This window comes from Rhincodon typus, chromosome 3, assembly GCF_021869965.1.
Source record: "Rhincodon typus isolate 14 chromosome 3, sRhiTyp1.1, whole genome shotgun sequence".
NCBI classification, from domain to species: domain Eukaryota; kingdom Metazoa; phylum Chordata; class Chondrichthyes; order Orectolobiformes; family Rhincodontidae; genus Rhincodon; species Rhincodon typus.
Window position 1 is genome coordinate 88,828,710 of NC_063334.1, and position 20,609 is coordinate 88,849,318.

Genomic DNA, 20,609 nt, shown 5'->3' on the forward strand with positions numbered 1-20,609 from the left:
ACAGATATAAAAGAGAGAGAGAGAGATACAGATATAAAAGAGAGAGATATCGGAGATGGTCCAGGTGAACTTAAGGTTGGGGTAGAAGGTGCTAGTAAAGTGGATGAACTGTTCGATCTTGGGGCCTGGATGGGGGTGAGGGGGGAGGTGTAGGGGCAGGTGTAGACTAGTGCAACAGACCTCTTTTAATCACCCAGCTTTTCAGATATCAGCTGAATTAAGGTTTTACATTAGTCCAAAAACTTTTCTCAATTATGAACTGATGCATTTACCTCCGGAGGTGCTACCGGAAACAGAAGCTTCTCTCCTTTTAATAAACAGGACACATGGCTGTAGTAGCCTATCAAGTCTGAGAGCGAAGAAAATCGTCGTCCACCAATGTAATAATCACCGCACATTGCAATTATCCTAGAATGAGCATTAACAAACACTAAATTAATTTGATTCATAACTGCAGACAAATGTAATTAATTTTCCCAATTTAAAAATTATGTTGAGACAGTAATTTCTCATGGATAGAAACTAATAGCAGTCATGAAGCAGGTGGAGTAGCCTTTAATAAAATTAGATTTTCTGCCAGAGATGGTTGCAAAGAAATTGAGGAATTGGACAATCCAGTTGATCAAGCAAGCTGAATTCTCATTCTTCAGTCTTCTGGCCACACTAAGCTTTCACATCTAGACTTTACCACTAAGTAAAACAAAAGGGCTAATATCAAAATGCAACAGCAGCACAAAATAATGAACTTCGGGTTACAGATCTCACCAGTCAAAATGAAAAGCACCTAGATGCACAACTACTTAATTATATGTAGTTAACTTAAAATAAGTAATAAAGCTTATTAAAAAAAAAAGCTCCTAACCTAAAAAGAGCTAAGACCAAGGCATCACAAGTAATGCAGCAGAAATGTATTCATCCAACAGATTAAAACTGTCACTGGTTCACATTCCAAATGTAAAATAGGAAAAAAGTTAATTATTCCAAGAGCAGAAATCCTTCAGTCGATAGGAGATTAGATTGTAAAAACCAATCCTTTTTGATTTCCTGTGCTGTTGTTAGTCGACTGAAATAGGAAAATAACAGTTTTAAAGCTAAGGGTTATTGAGGGATTGTTGCACTTTTCAAATAAATTAACCTGGCACTCATTGTAAGTCCTGTTTGCACAACTGCTGGTTCAAGCACTAGAGAAAATGTTTGTAGACAAGCTAGAGCCAAGGGCTGTGTAAAAATGGAGATTCAACCAGCAACAAGTAGCCGATTGATAACTGGTCACGAGTCCACAGTCCAATAACAAAGGCATTGTGCCTGTCAACAACAATGTGCTTGCTTCCAGATAACTAAACAGCATGGCGCTGTAAACAAGATAGGGAAAAGCCATCAGATCTCCACAAGCACAGGATCTGTCTCTGTTCTCAGCAGTTTAAAATAAACACCAAGCCTAGAGAAAATTAGTTTATTTCCTTCAGAGGTTGCTGTAAGCTGTGACTCTTAATTAAAAAGTCAGAGACCTTTTATTAATGTGAACGAGTCACCCTGTGCCTCCTGCAAACAAGTGAAAACTTCTGTAGGAGGAAATCAAAAAGCAGTGTTCTGATAAGCCCAATAATCATCTCAGCAAATCCTGCGAATGGGGACGACTGAACTGTCTTTCCAGTCTTTCCCTACGACCATAACATCCATTTTCTTTTCCCCTGCCTGCGTCTATACATATGTGTGGAGTTGGAGTTTAAAAGGGTGTTAGAGTTTTAAAGTCATATACTAACAGTTAATAGTTTTGTTTTGCCTGTAGGTGGAACCTATTTACTTACAAGAAATTGTAATTTTTGTTTATTACAGAAACCTAATCCATGCTTTGTCAACCTGGATCTGAAAGTCAGGTCCATCGGGAATTCTGCGTGATTTTTAAAATACTTTTCTGATGACTCTCAGAGTAGCAGGGCTTGATCTCCAGCACATTACTTCACTGAGGTGTATCAAAACAATCAGATTCTCAGTTCTGTAGATAAATTTACTTGGTGCAACATTGAAAGAGATCCACAAAACACATTTGTGATTTCACTTGTTAGAAAATTGCTCTTGCAAATGAAACAAGTATCTCATTCAACTTTTTCTACAAGATATTACATTTTGCTCAAATGCTTTCTTTTAGATGCCAAGTCAAAAAGTATTTTATTCAAGTCTGAGAAGCACTAAATCATTCGCAATTTACAATTTCCACGAAAATTAAAGGTCAATTAGAAAGAATGTGCTTGAAATAAGTCACAATAGGAACTCATCAAGTAAATCCTGGACTTTGAAAGCAGGGATAAGCACATGATTTGTAAGAAATAAAGATTCAAACTTAGTTAGAACTCAGCAGTGTGACCAGTGCTGCATTGCATTTTCATTAAGACTGGTGAACCAGTATCACATTTGGAAACACGTCACGGTCTACCCTATTAAGGAACAGCAGCTAAGTTTTATGTAATTGTCACTTTCAAGGAAACTGACACAGTATGTTCATAAAGTCCCATCCCTCCCTCCATCATCCCCACATTGATCACCAGATGTAAAATGTTAAACATATCACCTGAAATGATTGACCATGCCTGTTCTACTTAGAAACGAAAGCACAAATGAACCTGGTCTTCGATCACTTTCCCTGATGAGATAGCTTCCTGATCGATCTGCCTGACTAAGCCGCTCTTCAGCGATTGTACGATCCAGCTTTCCATGATACCACCTGAAAAAGTAAAAAATGAACAATGCACTTATGCTGCACCACAAACTGCAGATAAAATGATTAGTGTTGTAGCTCAAGACAATGACAGGAGTCTTCAACTGTTGCCTAATAATCAATTTGAAGCAAATTATAGTTAGGAGATCACTGCAAATATTTGCATAGTTTTTGACAGGATGTTTTTCAGTACAGATTTTAACCACCTATTTCTTTTCATGCGAAAATGAATCTCTTTCTGTACTAAGTTTATAAACAAACTCAGATGCCACCAAAATATCATATCAAACAAGTAGTAATTGTTATTACATACACTCATCGCTGTAGAAAATCTGGCCATTTTACATACCCACCTTTCAGGGTTAAACTAATCAATTCTTTGAGATGCATAAATCTTCTGTATTAAAAATGAGACTGGAAAATTACGGCTGCTGAAGATGTGCCATAGTGAGCTACATCAGACCAGAAAGCAAAAGCATGAAATCATGAAATCATGAAAAGGAAAGCCAAACTTCTAATACCCTTTATTCTTTAAATCCCACGTCCGTAAGTACACAAAAATATTACACAAGCTAGTAAATATTTGAATTTAACATAAATGTTGGAACAGGTAAAAACAAGCACTTAATACAATATTGGCGACAGTTATGAGGTGGGAAGAGGGAATACTGATTACACTATCCACCTAGGACTCAGCACTGGTGCATGCTGCTAGTACTTCTGAATTTACATTATTGACTTAGACTTTTTTTAAAAATTGCACGTTGATTAAATTTGTAGGTCATGACAAATCAAGTGTGATAAGGGAATCAAAAGCTTAACATTACAGAATGATCTTAAGCAAGTTATGTGGCTGAGCAGAAATGAAACAATTAAATTTAACACAAACCACTAAGATAATACACATTGGAAGGAAACGGATAGGATGCTGAAATGTTTTAGCATGAGGCTGAAATAGTTCTATAGGGTTTTAACAGTCTTAACAGCGTATACCAGCATTCAGCACCAAGTCAGAACTAAAACCAGAGGAAGCAACTAAGAGATAGCAGCATGGTGGCTCAGTGGTTAGCACTGCAGCCTCACAGCGCCAGGGACCCGGGTTCGATTCCAGCCTTGGGTGACTGTCTGTGCGGAGTTTGCACATTCTCCCCATGTCTGCGTGGGTTTCCTCCGGGTGCTCCAGTTTCCTCCCACAATCCAAAGATGTGCAGGCTAGGTGGATTGGCCATGCTAAATTGCCCATAGTGTTCAGGGGTGTGTGGGTTATAGGGCGATGGGTCTGGGTGGGATGCTCCAAGGGTCGGTGTGGACTTGTTGGGCTGAAGGGCCTGTTTCCACACGGTAGGGATTCTATGATTCCTCCAGTCTTTCCCCTGCCCATCTGTATAATTTGTTACAGTTTCACTCTAATTCAGCTCACCCGATGCCAGGCTATTAAGCAATCCCCTCTCTGTACACCCCTTTAACAGCTGTTCTTTCAACACCATTCTCAAATTTTCTTCCTAAGCCTTCTGTTCCTTCTTTTCATCTATTAGTACACACAAAATGCAGTGCTGTCCAAGCTTTAAGTTGCCCCTCACATTTCTATTTCTTATGCCTCTATAATGTGCCTTGGAAGGACTTTGTGAATCAAAGCAGGTGCTGTACAAATAGGGAATTATTATTTAGCAAATTACAATTTACGTGTATCAATTGCTAATGTAAATCATGACACACTTGGAAAGTGTCTCAATGATGTCCCATCAGTGTGAAATCTGGTACAGACCTTCTTTCAAAGCTCTCCTGGCCAGTTTCCCATCCTCCTAAGGATGAAAAACAATAGGTGTAACACTAGACCATCTAACTCCTTGAGCCCAAGTAGGATTATAGCTAGGCTTCTAACTCAACTCTATTTTCTTACTCAGTTCCTATCTTTCCATTCCACGAGACCCTAAAATTCTATTTATGTGCAAGAACAGACCACTTGGCCTCTCAAGCCTGTTCTGTAATTTGATAAGATCATGACTGATCTAATGATTACATTGCTACCTACTCCCGGCAACTTTTCATCCCCTTAACAACATTCTACCTGCCTCTCCCTTAAAAGGTACTCAATGGTTCTCTTCTTCAAAAGGCAATAGAAGCAGCATTCCAAAGACTCATGATCCTCAAGAAAAAAAAATCTCCTTATTGGCATCTTAAATCATGATCACTAATTCCAAATTCTCCCAGAAAAGGAAACATCCACTCAGTCAAGATCCTTCAGAACCTTATGTTTCAATAAAGTTGCCTCTGACTGCAAGTTCCAGCATTTACAAGCCTCACCTGTCCAACATTCCCTCATCAAATAACCTACCTATTCCAGATGTTAGTCTAGTAAACCTTCTCCAAAATGCTTCCAACATATTTATATCCTTCCTTAAATAAGGCACGTACTGCACAGAAGAAATGTTCACAGTACACCAAATGTGGTCTCACCAATGCCTTAAAAGTACTAAAGCATAGCCCTCCTACTTTTGCATTCAGGTCCTCTCACAATAAATAATAACATGCTATTTATTTTCCAAATTACTCGATGTACATATCAACATTTTCAATTCGTGCCTAAGACACTCAGATGCCTAGATATCTCTCGAGCTCTGCAATTTCTCACTGTTTAGAGAATATGTTGCTTGGAAATACATTAAGAGAAGAACTCTGGTTCTGAAGAAGGATCACTGGACCTGAAATGTTAACTCTGATTGCTCTCCACAGATGTTGCCTGGCCTGCTGAGATTTTCAAACAATTTCTGTTTTTGTTTCTGATTCCCATTATCTGTAGTTCTTTCGTTCTTTTTGCTTAATGTTAAAAACTACATATTGTATGACCATTAATTTACGGACTAAATTTTAAGACTGAATTTATAACAATGTCTAAATTCACTTAAGGTCCAAAGCACCATTAAGTTAGAAGTGGCTATTTATACATAAACATCTGTGCTTATGGGTATGGAGTAATGAGCATATTAAAAACAGCAACAACACTTTTAAAGCATCATTCAAGGCCTTCACTCAGCTTTCTTAGCCATGGAATTCCAATTTTATTAAAAAGCAGACAGACGATCAATTTAAATACACCATGCAGACAAAACTATGAAATCCCATTTTTCTGGACATTACCACAAAATACAAATTTTCAAGATTTGGTTTCAGGAAAAGATTCACTGCAGCAAGTGCTGTCATTTCCATTCAAGCTCTCCCAAACACTAAAAGTAATAAAAAAAAATAATCTATAGGTCAATGTTTTGTTTGCAGTTTTACAAGAAAGGTACCGAGATTATTATTAAAGTTCATGAAACCTAAGCAATGCATACGCCCAATTTAGTACTGTAGGAAAACAAATCAAGCCAGGTGTTGTTAAAAAAATTTGAAACCTATGATATGCCACAGATATACTTTATAAAAACCATTAGCTAAGGTTGAAATCATGCATAATACTCAATTCCAAGTGTTCAATCATTACACGGTTATGTACACTAGAAACATCTAAATCACCAAGGGAAAGCTATTCTGAATCATGGAAAAAGGAACATTTAATTTAGCACAACGATACAGAAACATAATAAAAAACTGATTAATCTATCTTAATTTACCAGAGAAGTGTTTAATCCTTCAAAGTATTTTTATTGCCGTCATTATAATCAAGAAATTCCCTTAACAAAGTACAACTTCTAATGAAAACAGAAATACTCCATTGCGTTGTACTGTTCAACATTTCTTTACGTCCTCACAAAATTTCAAAACATTATCTTCATCAAAAGCAACTGGTACCTTTGTTACCTGCCTCATCTGGTGCAACATAATAACTGCACTACAACTAAGCATGGAATTTGGCATTGTACAAGGTGGTTGACTTAGTCACACAGCAGTTTGCAGGCTGGTAAATCAGCTTTGTTAAAGCATCTCAGAAAGCAGAATGTCAAAATTTATCAGTATCAAAACGTAACAGAAATACACTGAAGTAGTATGCACACCGCACTAATTTTTTTTTTAAATTGGTAATACCAGATCTCTGGCAAACAATACTAATTTCAATTGGTTTACTGAAAATTTTAAACCTAGTAATTCCTATAGGAACCCAAATCTCTGCCAAAAATATTAAGCTCTTTTTTGTCTGAGACATTACTGCAAGATGAGTTTGCATTGTGGAGACCAAGCATACATTCAATGCCTGATGTTCCAGGATGCATCGGTTTGCTACACTAAGTACTCTTTCTTTAGCCTCTGTAACCTACTTATGAGAAAACATTCACTGCCTTTGTGACAAAATGCACTGGATTTATTTCACTTTTTACAAAAGGAAAATAAGTAAGACACTGTTCTAACCAGAAAATTCTCGTGACTTTAAGACTACTAAATGCATTAAGCTGGCAAGAGACCATGTAAGCAACTGGGAACAGGTTGGAGATACAGGGACAAAAACAATACAGCAAATACGAGAACAAAAATGTGCACATGCAGGAAGGCAAAAAGAACAGAAAGCAGACAAACTTTTTAAGTTCTCATTTTGAATTGATTATTTTTATTGAATTTTGAAAGTAGTGGTGAATGGTTAAAAGTAATTCAAATGGGGATGACATAGCAGGTAGTGATAAAATTCGTTAGGCAAAGTGGATGACCAAGGTCAATACAGAAACTGACCCTCTCCAATAATGCAACAATGGTGTGAATCAGCACATTCCATGCAAAATTTTTTTTTAATAGAAGAGACTTCTAATGCAATAGATTAACATTGATTGTCAGCTAGGGTGTTAGCAATGTTAACATAATAATTGTGTTCAAGCGTTTTACATAAAAACCAAAATAATTGAGGATACATTGTTTTAGAACAAACACCTAACTGTATTTCAACCAATTAATTAGGTCTGTATGTACAAAAAAGTGGCGGTGCAAGTGAATGAAGTTATTATAAAAATATCACTTTCCGACATTTTTAAATAGGCTGTGGCAAGCTGTGTGCTGCAAGGATCGGTGCTGGGTCCACTGCTTTTTGTCATTTGTAGAATTGATTTGGATGTGAATATAGGAAGTACGGTTAGCAAGTTTGCAGATGACACCAAATTTGGTGGTGTGGAGGACAGGAAAGAAGGACATTGATCAGACGGGCAAATGGGCCAAGGGGTGGCAAATAGAGTTTAATTTAGATAAATGTGAGGTGCTGCATTTTGGTAGGGCAAATCAGAGCAGGACTTAGACACTTAATGGTAAGGTCCTGGGGAGTATTGCCAAACAAAGACATTGGGGACCAGGTTCATAGTATCTTGAAAGTGGAGTCGCAGGTAGATAGGATAGTGAAGGCAGTATTTGGTACGCTTGCTTTTATTGGTCAATGCATTGAGGTCATATTGCGGCTGTACAAGAAATTGGTTAGGCCACTTTTGGAATACTGTAATCAATTCTGGTCTCCTTGCTATAGGAAGGATGTTGTGAAACTAGAAAGGGTTCAAAAAAGATTTACAAGGATGTTCCCAGGTTTGGAGGGTTTGAACTAAAAGGGAGAGGCTGGGGCTATTTTCCTCAACTGTCGGAGGCTGTGGGGTAACCTTATAGAAGTTCATAAAATTATGAAGGGCATGGATAAGGTGAATACTCAAAGTCTTTTCCTCAGGGTAGGGGAGTCCAAAACTAGATGGCATAGGTTTAAGGTGGGGTGGGGTGGAAAGACATTTAAAAGGGACCCAAGGGCAACTTTTTCACACAGAGGGTAGTGCGTATATGGAACGAACTACCAGAGGAGGTGGTGGAGGAGGCTGGTACAATAACAATATTTAAAAGGCATCAGGATGGGTATATGAATACGAAGGACTTACAGGGATATGGGCCAAACGCTGGCAAACGGGACTACATTAATTTAGAATATCCGGTCGGCATGGACGAGTTGGACCGAAGGGTCTGTTTCCGTGGTGTACATATCTATGACTATAAATATAGATGTGAAAGCAAAAAGATCAAGATACAAATTTACAACCACCGATTGGACCTTAGCTAGATTACCATGGACTATTCATAGCATGACACTTCAAGAAACATGTTGCTACAACCAGGTGAGGAGAGATTGCATGTAAAGTACGGTGGAACTCTGTTTGCTGAGAATTAACTACGTTAAAGATACCTCATGTTGACAATACAAGGCTAGAGGGAGGGTGTAGTAAATATTGGGACGATGAATGACTTGTTTCTGGACTCCTGGGTACAGTCAGGTGTCTACAGTCACGTCAATAAAAGAAGATTAAAGCATGGAATCTGGAAGAGCTGCAAAATGCCAGAGACAGAAATTAATGATGGCTACAGAATCCAACAGTAGCCTTGAAGGTAAAACAATTTGTTTGAATTTGTAGTTGCTTCATCCCAAAACATGTCATGTCATCATGAATGTGGTGATTCAAGGGGAAGCCTTGGATAGAAGGAAGGTTATTTTTATCAGTGTGTTTGCCTGTAACACAAGTAGCGAAGTTTGAGAAAACAGGCAAATTTGTCGCTTTGTTTTAATGGAGAATTGCATCTCACCAAATTGAGAAAGCCAAAAGGAAAACAATAAATCAGTTAGGTCTGCATTTTAAGCAGAAAATATTAACTTCATCATTCACCACATGAAATATGGGTGGAACTCTACAGTTTAGATTTCATGAGTGAAATGTAACTGGGAGACTGGCTGTAACTTGCAGCTCGTGGAAGTTTACAGCGGGCTTTACGGAACAATGTGGCAGAAAGCAGTCAGCAGAGTGAGGTTGGTAAAGAAAAAAAGGTGGAAGGTCACAGTCAAAATTAAATGGATGGAACCCCATGGATTATTATATCTGAGGAATAGATAAAATACTAAAGAAGAATTCATGAAAATTCTCAAGGGGCGAGGCATACATACGTACCTTTGGGTTGGTTCCAGGGAAAGTGAAAGACTCTTCAACATTTCATAAAAAGTAAAATGGAGTATATAGGACTAAAGCATATAAACACTTATGCTAGTCTTTGCTTCATTTAATTTGTTTACTTTGTACGTATATTTATCCATGCACACAAAGTTTGTTTTTGTTAAAAACTGTGAAATCTTGTGGTCCAGTTCTTTCAGATTTCTTCAATTGCTCCTGGCCCCCAGGATCATAATAGTTCCTAACTATTTTTGAATAAAAATGTCAATAGAACTTTCCACTAAAAATGCCTTTGTATATAAAATTAATTTCAAATAATTAGACAATTTAATTTTTGAAACAGCTAACTGAAGATGATTAACCTTCAACTTTTATATTCAACACTTCCATATTTCTTTCAAAAAAACAATATTCATAGTATAACTTAAGTGACAGAATGTCGTGCCATTGTCTTGTGAACTTGGTCTTCTTTATTCTCAGAAACGAGCTGGTACATGGATGTTGCGTCTGGCACTGTATTTGTGCTTGCTGCTGCTGATTTTGTGTCATTTAATCGGTGATATTTTTGATGTTCTCTCACTCATTAGTCATGTTGCTGATAAACTTTTCTTCTTTACCAGCTCATTAGGTTAACAACGGATTCGGCTTCTTTGCATCTGATTACAACCTTCATTCTCAAAAGTCTCTGCTTCACCAATAATTTTTTTGCTCTCAGGCAACAAGTCAGGCAAGGAAAGAACACTTTCGGAAGTTTAGACTTCCTTCTAGTTGTGAAGTGAATTTATGTCTTTCCTCCTCCTGGTAACCTGGAGGATGTACTTCACTTGCCAAAATTGTCTTGTATATTCTGCCATTCTGAATCTGCAAACAATTTCAATTCAGCCTTAAAAATGCACCAGCAGAGCATCATCTGGGGAGATGTCATCTCTGATTGACCAATATTTTCATATTGCTCCTGTTTCTTGCATCTCAACAGGCCATCCCTGGATCACATGGTGAGACAGCATCCGTAACTTTGACTACATTAGTCTCAAATCTAAACTGAATTGGATTTAGTCACATTATGCTCACTAGATGATGGCTCACTGAATCTAAAGTTGTACCTTAGGATTTCTCTTGGGGCAACAATCAAGCTAGTTACCTGCTAGTGCCATTTATCTTTCGGGCTTTTGCAGTCATGCTGGTACACAACAAATGTTTCACATAGATATACTCTAGTGGGTGATAATTACTTTCCATCTTGTCATGGCTATTTATGATCTTATACACTTCAATAAAGTCATTTGTCACCCTTCTAAACTCCAGTGAAAACAGCCCAGTCTGCACAATTTTCTACATAATACAGTCCACACATTGCAGGTATCAATTGACTAAGTCTTCAATAAACCACCTACAATCCATTCACAACCTTTCTTAAATAAGGAAAGCAAAACTGCACAGAGTATTTGAGATGTGCTCTAACAAATAGTATAAATAAAGTAAAGCATATTTACTTTTATCTACAAGTTTTTTTGAATAAAGAATAATACTCCATTAGCCTTATTAATTACTTCCTGTACCTGAATAGGAACTTTTTGCAACTTATGCGCTGGAATGCCTATATCACTTTGCACTTCAGAATTATAAAGTTATTTTGCACTTTGTTTTTTTACATTGCACTTTTATTCTTCCTGCCAAAGTGAACAATTTCACATTTTCCTATTTTATATTCCATCTGCTAGATTTTTGCCCACCTTATTTAACCTATATTTATCCACCTGAAATCACTACCTTTTGCCAATCAGAAAAAAAAATCCATGTATGCATACTTTGTTTTCTGCCAGCTAACCAATCTTCTATCCATATATTCCCTATAACGTGAGCTTTTGTTTTCTGCAATAACCTTTGATGTGTCACCTTATGAAATGCCTTCTGCAAATCCAAGTATGTCTACAGGCTCCCCGCTATCCACAGCGCATGTCACTCTTTCAAAGAACACCAAAAAAAAAACTGGTTACATATGACTCCCTTTTGATGAAACTACGCTAACTCCTCCCAGTTACCTTGAAGTTTTTATTAAGTGCACAGCTGTAATCACTTCACTGATCAAATCTTCCCCACAACAGACATCAAGTTATCAGACTTAGATTCACATTTTAGGTCTCCCTTCCCTCCTGAATTGAGAGGTTGTAATTGCTACTTTCCAGTCAGTCAGAAATCCCAGAATCAAAAGAATTTTGGAAAATTAACACCACAAAATATCTATTACCTCATTAGTAATCCTTTTTAAACAGTCCACAACAAAATCCATCCTGACCCAGAAAACTTGTCAACCTGCAGCTTCATTAGTTTGCTGAGTACTGCTTCTACAGTTGTAGCAATTTCCCCAAGTCTCCCTCTCCGTTCTAACTCCTAATTTAAATATTGGAGGGTACTCGTATCTTCTAAAGTAAACACAAAAGCAAAAGATTGGTACAATTATCTGCTACTTCTTTATTACTTACTATTAACTACCTATTATCATTCTCTAGAGAACCAACACTCACGCTATTTACTCTTTTCCTTTTTATATACACATGTAGAAACTCTTGCTATCTATTTTCGGATTCCTTGCTAGCTTTCTCTCATACACTAATTTCTTCCTTTTGATTAACCTTTTACTTATTCTACGCCACTGATTATATTCTGACTAACCATCTGACCTGTCATTCATCTTTGCACAGTCATTCTTTTTCCTTAAGTTTGAGAGTTTTCTTAACTTTGTTAGTTAATTACAGATGATGGGTCCTCTCATTGCAATGTTTCTTTAAAGTATTAATATACTTACACTGAGTATTCTGAAATATTCCCTTAAATATCTACCACTGATCCCTGACTGATTTCCGAGCCAGTATCCCACTTAATTTTCACCTGCTCAGCTTTCAGGCATTTGTCTTTTAAGGTTAAAATACAAGACTTTTGACCCAATCTTCTCTCTTCAAACTGGATGTAAATTTCAGTCATACTGTGGCTGCTTTCTCGAGGTATCTTAACTCTGGAAGTCATGAATAATCCTGTCACATTACACAATATTAAGAGAACCTGTTTTCTGGTTGGTTCCAGGATATTCTGCTCCAAGAAACTATTTCAAATAAATTTTATGAACTCATCTGGGCTAATACTGCCAAGCTGATTTTCTAGTTTACATGTACTTAAAGCCACCCACAACAAATATGTCCTTTTATCAGAAGCAGCCAAAAATAATTCTTTTGTATACTTCGTCCTACATCATGCTTACTATAGACCTCTCCCACTGGTGACCTCCTTTCTCTTTTCATCAATGGAATTGCAGGTAAACAAAAAATCTTTTGGTCTAAATATAACAGCTTCTGATGGAAACTGCAGCTCAGTACAGCGAATAACCCAATCAACTGGCTGAAGCAGTCTGTGCCCCAAACAAAAAAAAGGAACAATAGTCAGGTTTGTGCTGATAGGTGCAAGTAACATTCATGCCTCAAAAAGTACTCGGCAATGATCAACTCCCTCAGGAGGGAGGAAAACAAACAAACATCATTGAAATATAGGCCCCTTACGGGGCTTGACAAGGTAAATGCTGAGAGGATGTTTCCCCTCACTGGAGTCTTAGAATAAGGAGCATCAATTTAAGACCGAGATGATGAGGGTGAGTGTTTTTGGAACGGCTTGCCACAGAGAACTTTTGGAGCAGATACTGTGTATATTTAACGCCAAAACAGATTCTTGATTAGTACAGGAATCACAGGTTACAGAGAAAAGGCTGGAAAATGGATGCAAAGAATGTCATATCAGCCATGATCCAATTAAATGGTAGAGCAGGCTTGAGGCATTGAATGGCCTATTCCTATTCCTTATGGAACCATCTCCCTTTGACCATTGCCGAATCTCCACTAACAACATCCTGCAGATCACCAAACCAGAAACTTAGTATTTATTCATATCGTTCGTAAAATTATAACTAAAAGAGCAGGTTAAACAAAGGCTAGGAATTTTGCAACAACCCTCAACTCCTGACTCTCCAGATCCGCAAAGCACAAATTATTAGTATAATGAAATGTTGTTCACCTGCCAGGATCAATGCAGTTCCAACAAGTGAAGAAGGCACTCAGTACAGCACATACTTCTACAATGCCGTGCTAAGTCAAATGTTAGTACAGTTCCACAACTCCTCCTTCAAGCTTTTTCCTTCCTTCCAAAGCTAAAAAAGAAGCCTTTTTAACAAAAGTTTCCATTTTACTGAGGATACCTCAGATCAATCCAAACCCAACAACTTGCTTTGAAAACAATGCTCATAGTTTGACAGCTGTAACGAAATGCAGCACTGTGTCTGAGGAAATCCATAACATTCTAAAACAAACCACAACATTCTACAGAAATTAAAATAGACCCTTTAAACAAATTACAGAATTCACATTTTTGGCAAAATCCTGCGTCCCTTGAGCCTCCATTGTATGAGATGAGATATATTGTTTACAAGCAAACAGACTAATGAAGAAAACAGTGAAAATATTGCTCTCCCACTGAAGGTGAGTGGAGCGTAACACAAGAAGCTTGACACAAACTAGACAAAGAAGCCTGCTTAAATTGGCAATCCATCCAACACTTAATTATTTAATCTTTCCACTACAAACACACAGTAGTAGCTGTGTCATCTTCAAGAAATACTGCAGAAAGTAATTGTTTCCTTCAGTAGCACTTTCTTGCAACCTCCACAATCTACAAGAATGCGTGAAGAGGGCATTCAGCATAATGTTTACAGCTGCATATGGCACCACTGCCTACAAGTTCTCTAAGTTGTATATTCTGACTTTAAAGAAAAATAACTGTTTTAATGACAATTTGTTGAACCAAGCCAAACTTGCCACTCAAATGACTGATTTCCATTCAGAAACTTATTTTCTCTGGAAACCAAAACACGCTAAGTGGAATCACAGAATGGTTACAGCTGGTTCCAGAAGGATGCTATTGGTCTGTTATGTCAATGCCAACACTCTGCAAGACTAACTCACCTATTTCCACTGCTCTGCTTTTTCCATGTAGTCCTGCGATTCTTTTCTCTTAATTATGCCAAAGACTGATTATCAATTGTCTTTTAAAAGCTTGAAGTTGAATCTTCTTCCTCTACCACATAGGCAGAGCATTCCAGAAGCTAGCTACTTGCTTCACAAATAAAGCTTTCCTTTGTTTCATTATTTCTCTTGCCAAAAAAAAATCACCTAAAATCACAATCCTGTGTTTTTTGATCTAAATGCCAATAAAAATACTCCCTCCCTATCCTTTTTGCTCTGATCCCGCATGATTTAATTTCCCACTTTCAAATCTCAATCTACTCTACCCCAAAAAGAGAACAGCTCTAACCTATTTAATTGAAATTCTTGATCCATGGGATCATTCCTTAAATTTTATATGTACCCTCTTGAAAAGCCAGACAATACTCCAGGTAAGGCCAAACCAATGATTCACATAGGCTTGTCATAACTTCCTTGCCTTTTACTTTACGAACACTAAAAATAATCAGGATCCTACAGTCTTCATTAAAATGCGTTCTCATCATGCCCTTACCTCCATGGCCCTCATCAACCATCTCTGTAACCTCAACATTTTTTTTCTCTTTGTTGATATTCCTTAACTAATCATTTTCATAATGGAATTTTATCCCAAATTATTGTCTCCAAGATTCCTCAAAACAGATGCTGGCCTGACTGGCCTAGTTGCCAGGCTTATCCTGGCACCATTTTTTGAACTAGAATGGAACATTTGTAATTATCCAGTCTTCTGATACCATCTCAAAGTTGAAGAAAGATCAGAAAATTCTGTCTACTGTATTTACTTCATAATTTCCAACCTTACTTCCCTCAGTATCTTGGATGCTTCTCATCTGGTCTTAATCACTTATCAACTGAAATTTGGCAGCCTAACAAATACTCTCTCTTGTTCTATATATCCCTTCTCAACTACCTCAGCTTCAATTATGATGGGGACAGCGCCTTATTCATTGGTAAAGACAGGTGCAAGGTATTACTTAGAATCTAGCCATGACTCCTGCCTCCATGGGCAAATTTCCATTTTGGGGCCACAACAATCTCCCTACTTCCTTTACAATTCTTTTACTATTTATATACCCACACAAGACCTTTTTTTTTTAAAATGCTAGCTATCCTATTTTTATTAGCTTTTTCTCTTCCTCTCTGATTCTTCTACATTGATTCAGGTTCCCAATCGTGTCATCCACCTGATATCTGTCCTAGGCAATTTTCTGTTTAAACTTACTTATTTTTCTTCCCTCATTTGGAAAGCTCTGGATCCATTTGCCCTATTTTTGCTTTCCCTGTTGGGAATATAGTTTGACTGTATCCAAAGTATCTCCTCTTTCAATTAAAAAGGGGCTCATTTTCTTTTATGGTTTTACCTGTCAATCTGTGATTCCAATGCACTTGTGTCATTGAAGGCGGCTCTCCCTAATTCATTACATTTTTACCTGGATTACACTTTACCCTTTCAAATATTGAACAGACCTACATTTTTGTATTTGCGTAGCTTAAACTAGTTACAAGCTTTATGGTATTTTTTAAACTGATAAATTCCAAACATAGCTAAAACCTTCTTGTATTTCACCTTATTAGTAACACTATCAAAATGATTTTTGCTGGTATAATGCACTTTCAGGGACATTTCTCAACTTAGCAGTTAGCAAAGACCAGATAACCCAGGTCCTCAAAAGGCTCAGGCCTCACGGCCTTGCGATGTCATCTTTCTCATTCTTCAACATCCCAAGTACTTTTTCTTCTCTTTAGACTTATCTTTACTGATTACTGAATCCTTACAGTATGGATACAAGCCATTCAGGCCATCGAGTACACATTCAGTGTGGATGCAGGCCATTCAGCCCCACCCCCCTATCATAACCCTGTAACCCCATGGCCAATTCACCTAACCTGCACATCTCTGGACTGTGGAGGAAACTGGAGCACCCAGAGGAAACCCACATAGACTTGGGGAGAATGTGCAAACTGTACACAGACAGCCGCCCAAAGCTGGAATTGAACCTGGCTCCCTGTTGCTGTGAGGCAACAGTGCTCACCACTGAGTCATCGGGCCACCATGATCTCTCCCAAAACCTAGCAAAGTTTCCTCTGTGCTGTGGTTGGTTGGTTCGCCAAGCTGGTTCGTTGTTCTGCAGACGTTTCATTACCCTGCTGGGTAACATCATCAGTGCAGCCTCCAATGAAGCGCCATTGTGCTTTCCCGCCTGGTATTTTAAACTCTGGAGTGCGTTGAGCTGGATTACCTCACTTCTGATTTTCCTTTGCAATGGAGTGTATATGGGGGTCAACTTCTATGTGTTTGTTGATGGCTTTCTTCGTGGAGTACCAGGCTTCTAGGAACTCCCGTGCTTGTGTCTGCTTTGCTTTTCCCAGGATGTTGGTGTTGTCCCAATCGAATTGGTGGTCCTCCTTATCCACGTGGATAGAGATGATTCACCAGAATCAAATTCAGAGAGGAGAAGAGCAAACAGCTCCCATTCCTGGACGTCATGGTAGAGCGCAGATCAAATGAGGAATTCCTAACGAAAGTACACAGGAAAGCCACACACACTGACCAAGTACTAAACTTCAACAGCAACCATGCTAACACATACAAATGAAGCTGCGTGAGAACATTATTTAAACAGGGAACAACACACTGCAGCAGCACAGAACTACGCCAAGAAGACGAAGAATACCACTTCCAGGTGTTCAAGGACAATGGATATCCGAAAAATTGGGTCAGAAGATGCCTACTAAACGAACAACACCAGCAAGATACCACACGACCCAACATACTCATCACGCTACCTTACATCAGGAACACATCGGAACTAACCACAAGACTCCTACAACCACTAGGCATCAGAATAGCGCACAAACCCTCATCAACCCTACCACAACTGCTCACCCGAACCAAAGACCCACTACGGACAGGACCAACGTCACATACAAGATTCGCTGCAGAGACTGTGACAAACACTACATCGGACAAACAGGAAGGAAATTAACAACAAGGGGACACGAACATCAACTGGCTACAAAAAGACATGACCAATGCTCACTCATCTCTATTCACATAAATAAGGAGAACCACCAATTCGATTGGGACAACATCAAGATCCTGGGACAAGCAAAGCAGAGACAAGCATAGGAGTTCCTAGAAGCCTGGTACTCCATAAAGAAAGCCATCAACAAACACATTGAACTCAACCCCGTATATACTCCATTGCGGAGGAAAACCGGAATGAGGTAATCCAGCTCAACATACTCCAGAGTTTAAATACCAGGCAGGAAACCACAACGGCGCTTCATCAGAGGCTGCACTGATGATGCTACCCAGCAGGGTAATGAAACATCTGCGGAACAACAAACCAGCTTGGTGAGCCAACCAACCACAACATCCACAACCAGAGCTACAAATCTACTCTAAAACTTTTCGCTGTGCTGTCAAAGACCAGAAATGTCTCCCATAACCCAGAGAGGTCATCTCCCATTTACAAAAATGCTCATATCTACACCATCACGGTCCTGCTCTTACTGTCCGTTTCAGATTTCCCACATCCTGTTCCGCTCACTAGTCACTGCATGCCCCAGAACCCCAGAACCCAAGAAGTGGGTTGATCCAAGAAGTGACAAGATTAAGCTACACAGAGATAGAGGTCAGATGACAAGAAATGATAGGGAAGACAGTAAGCTGAAAATGAAGCTCAGTTGGCATCATGCTTATCTCTCAAATCACATGGTTATAGGTTCAGGTCCTCCTTTAGAGATGTGAGCACAAAATCCAAGTTCATTTTGCAGTGGTTTCCCCATAACCCTTTATTGCCCCATGAGTTAAAAATCTGTCGATCTCAACTTTGAACATACTGATGTCTACAACCCCCTGCGAATTCCACAGATTCACTATCCTCAAGAAATTTCTCCCCTTATCTTTCTTAAAAGAGTGACAAGGGGAAATAACCTCTCAGCATCTACCCTGTCAAGCACTCCAAGAATCTATATATATCAAAAAAAGATCACCTCTCATTCTTCTAATCTCCAACGAGCACAGGTCCAACCTAACCAATCTCTCTTCATAAGAAAATCCTTCCAGGCACAGTACCAACCTAGCTTACTTTTTCTGGACTGCCTCCAATGTCAATATATCTTTATTAGGTCATTTTATCTCTTTCTTCTTGCTGTAAATCTCTCAATTCTTTTACCTATCATCTAGGGACAAACCCCATTCACCTAATGCAGATATTTTGCTTCATACTTCTGTACCATGTCCATAAAAATACCAATACAGTCCTATAAATTGCATTCTCCTGATGAAAAGTCATTAAGTTTTTGTAGTGTATTTCATTCAACTGGTGATCTAGTTCCAGGTAGCAACTGCTCTCTTCCACATCACCATCACAAATTTGCTCCTCAATCTTAAAAACTGCCCATAACTGCGTGTACTGACGTTTTACTTTTCAACTTGGAACTCAACCTTCATTGTATCATTGATATTGCTCTCAAAGCATTTGTGCATCTTGAATGTATTTTTATTACTCACAACGAACAAGATGTTGCTACGTTGGACAAATGTCCCAGACTACATAGTACTGCTTTTGAACACAGTTTAGGAATTGGATTTTAGGACAGGAATTCATAAACTTGTGTGTTTTTCTCTTTTCCAAATGACAAGTAGACAGCTTATCACCAAAATCTCTCTAAATCTTAGATTTTTGATTCCAATTCAATGCCACAAGGTCTGTAAAACACCCAAGCTTTTTTCTTAAAAATCCTCTGTCCTTCAATCATAGTGTTTGAGTATGACCCTTTCTTATCTCTATCAACACTCTCTGCAGCACATATCTGGACTGTCTTTTAACAACATTGCAACTTGGTGCCCTTTCTTACCTTTTATTTATCTGTTAAAGATGTAATATTGTGACATGTTAACAACATTCTTGCCCAGTTTGTAGATTGCTATGATCCCCAGAGACCAATAACATAAAACATTTGCCTTTCCAGTTTAGAACAGTTACAGTTTGATGCAAGAAACACTATTGACTATATCCTACTTTATTTTGTGGGCAAGTTATACTTTAAACTACAGAAAGGAATGTTTCCCCCTCATATTTATCACACATTGTTATAAGCCCTGTGATTCTGCAGAGTGCAAACAGTCCACAATTGCATCAGAGATAGTAGGAACTGCAGATGCTGGAGAATCCGAGACAACAAGGTGCAGGGCTGGATGAACACAGCAGGCCAAGCAGCATCATATGAGCAGAGAGGCTGACGTTTCGGGCCTAGACCCTTCATCAGAAAAGGGGGAGGGGAAGGGGGTTTTGAAATAAATAGGGAGAGAGTGGGAGGCGGATAGAAGAGGGATAGAGGAGAGGATAGGTGGAGAGGAAACAAACAGGTCGAAGAGGCGGGGATGGGGCCAGGAAAGGTGAGTGTAGGTAGGGAGTTAAGAAGGGGATAGGTCAGTCCAGGGAGGACGGACAGGTCAAGGGGGCGGGATGAGGTTGGTCGGTAGGAGATGGAGGTGCGGCTTGAGGTGGGAGGAGGTGGGAGGAGGGGATAGGTGGGAGGAAGAACAGGTTAGGGAGGCAGGGACGAGTTGGACTGGTTTTGGGATGCGGTGGGGGGAGGGGAGATTTTGAAACTTGTGAAATCCACATTGGGCTGCAGGGTTCCCAAGCGGAATATGAGTTGCTGTTCCTGCAACCTTCGGGTGGCATCGTTGTGGCACTGCAGGAGGCCCAGGATGGACATGTCGTCTGAGGAATGGGAGGGGGGAGTTGAAATGGTTCGCGACTGGGAGGTGCAGTTGTTTGTTGCGAACCGAGCGTAAGTGTTCTGCAAAGCGGTCCCCGAGTCTCCGCTTGGTTTCCCCGATGTAGAGGAAGCCACACCGGGTACAGCGGATGCAGTATACCACATTGGCAGATGTGCAGGTGAACATCTGCTTGATGTGGAAAGTCTTCTTGGGGCCTGGGATGGGGGTGA

The 20,609-nt window shown here is 39.0% G+C and overlaps 1 protein-coding gene across 1 annotated transcript in view; it reads right to left on the minus strand.

Annotated features, from left to right (window-relative positions):
* Nucleotides 1-20,609, minus strand: part of LOC109916106 (ras GTPase-activating protein 1-like) — a 294,682-nt gene that overhangs the window by 260,879 nt on the left and 13,194 nt on the right. The window contains exons 2-3 of the mRNA XM_048619515.1: nt 2,570-2,722; nt 273-408 (exon numbers count right to left, since the gene is read on the minus strand). Of these exons, the coding sequence (XP_048475472.1) occupies nt 273-408; nt 2,570-2,722 (289 nt within the window). The remainder of the gene's footprint in view (nt 1-272; nt 409-2,569; nt 2,723-20,609) is intronic.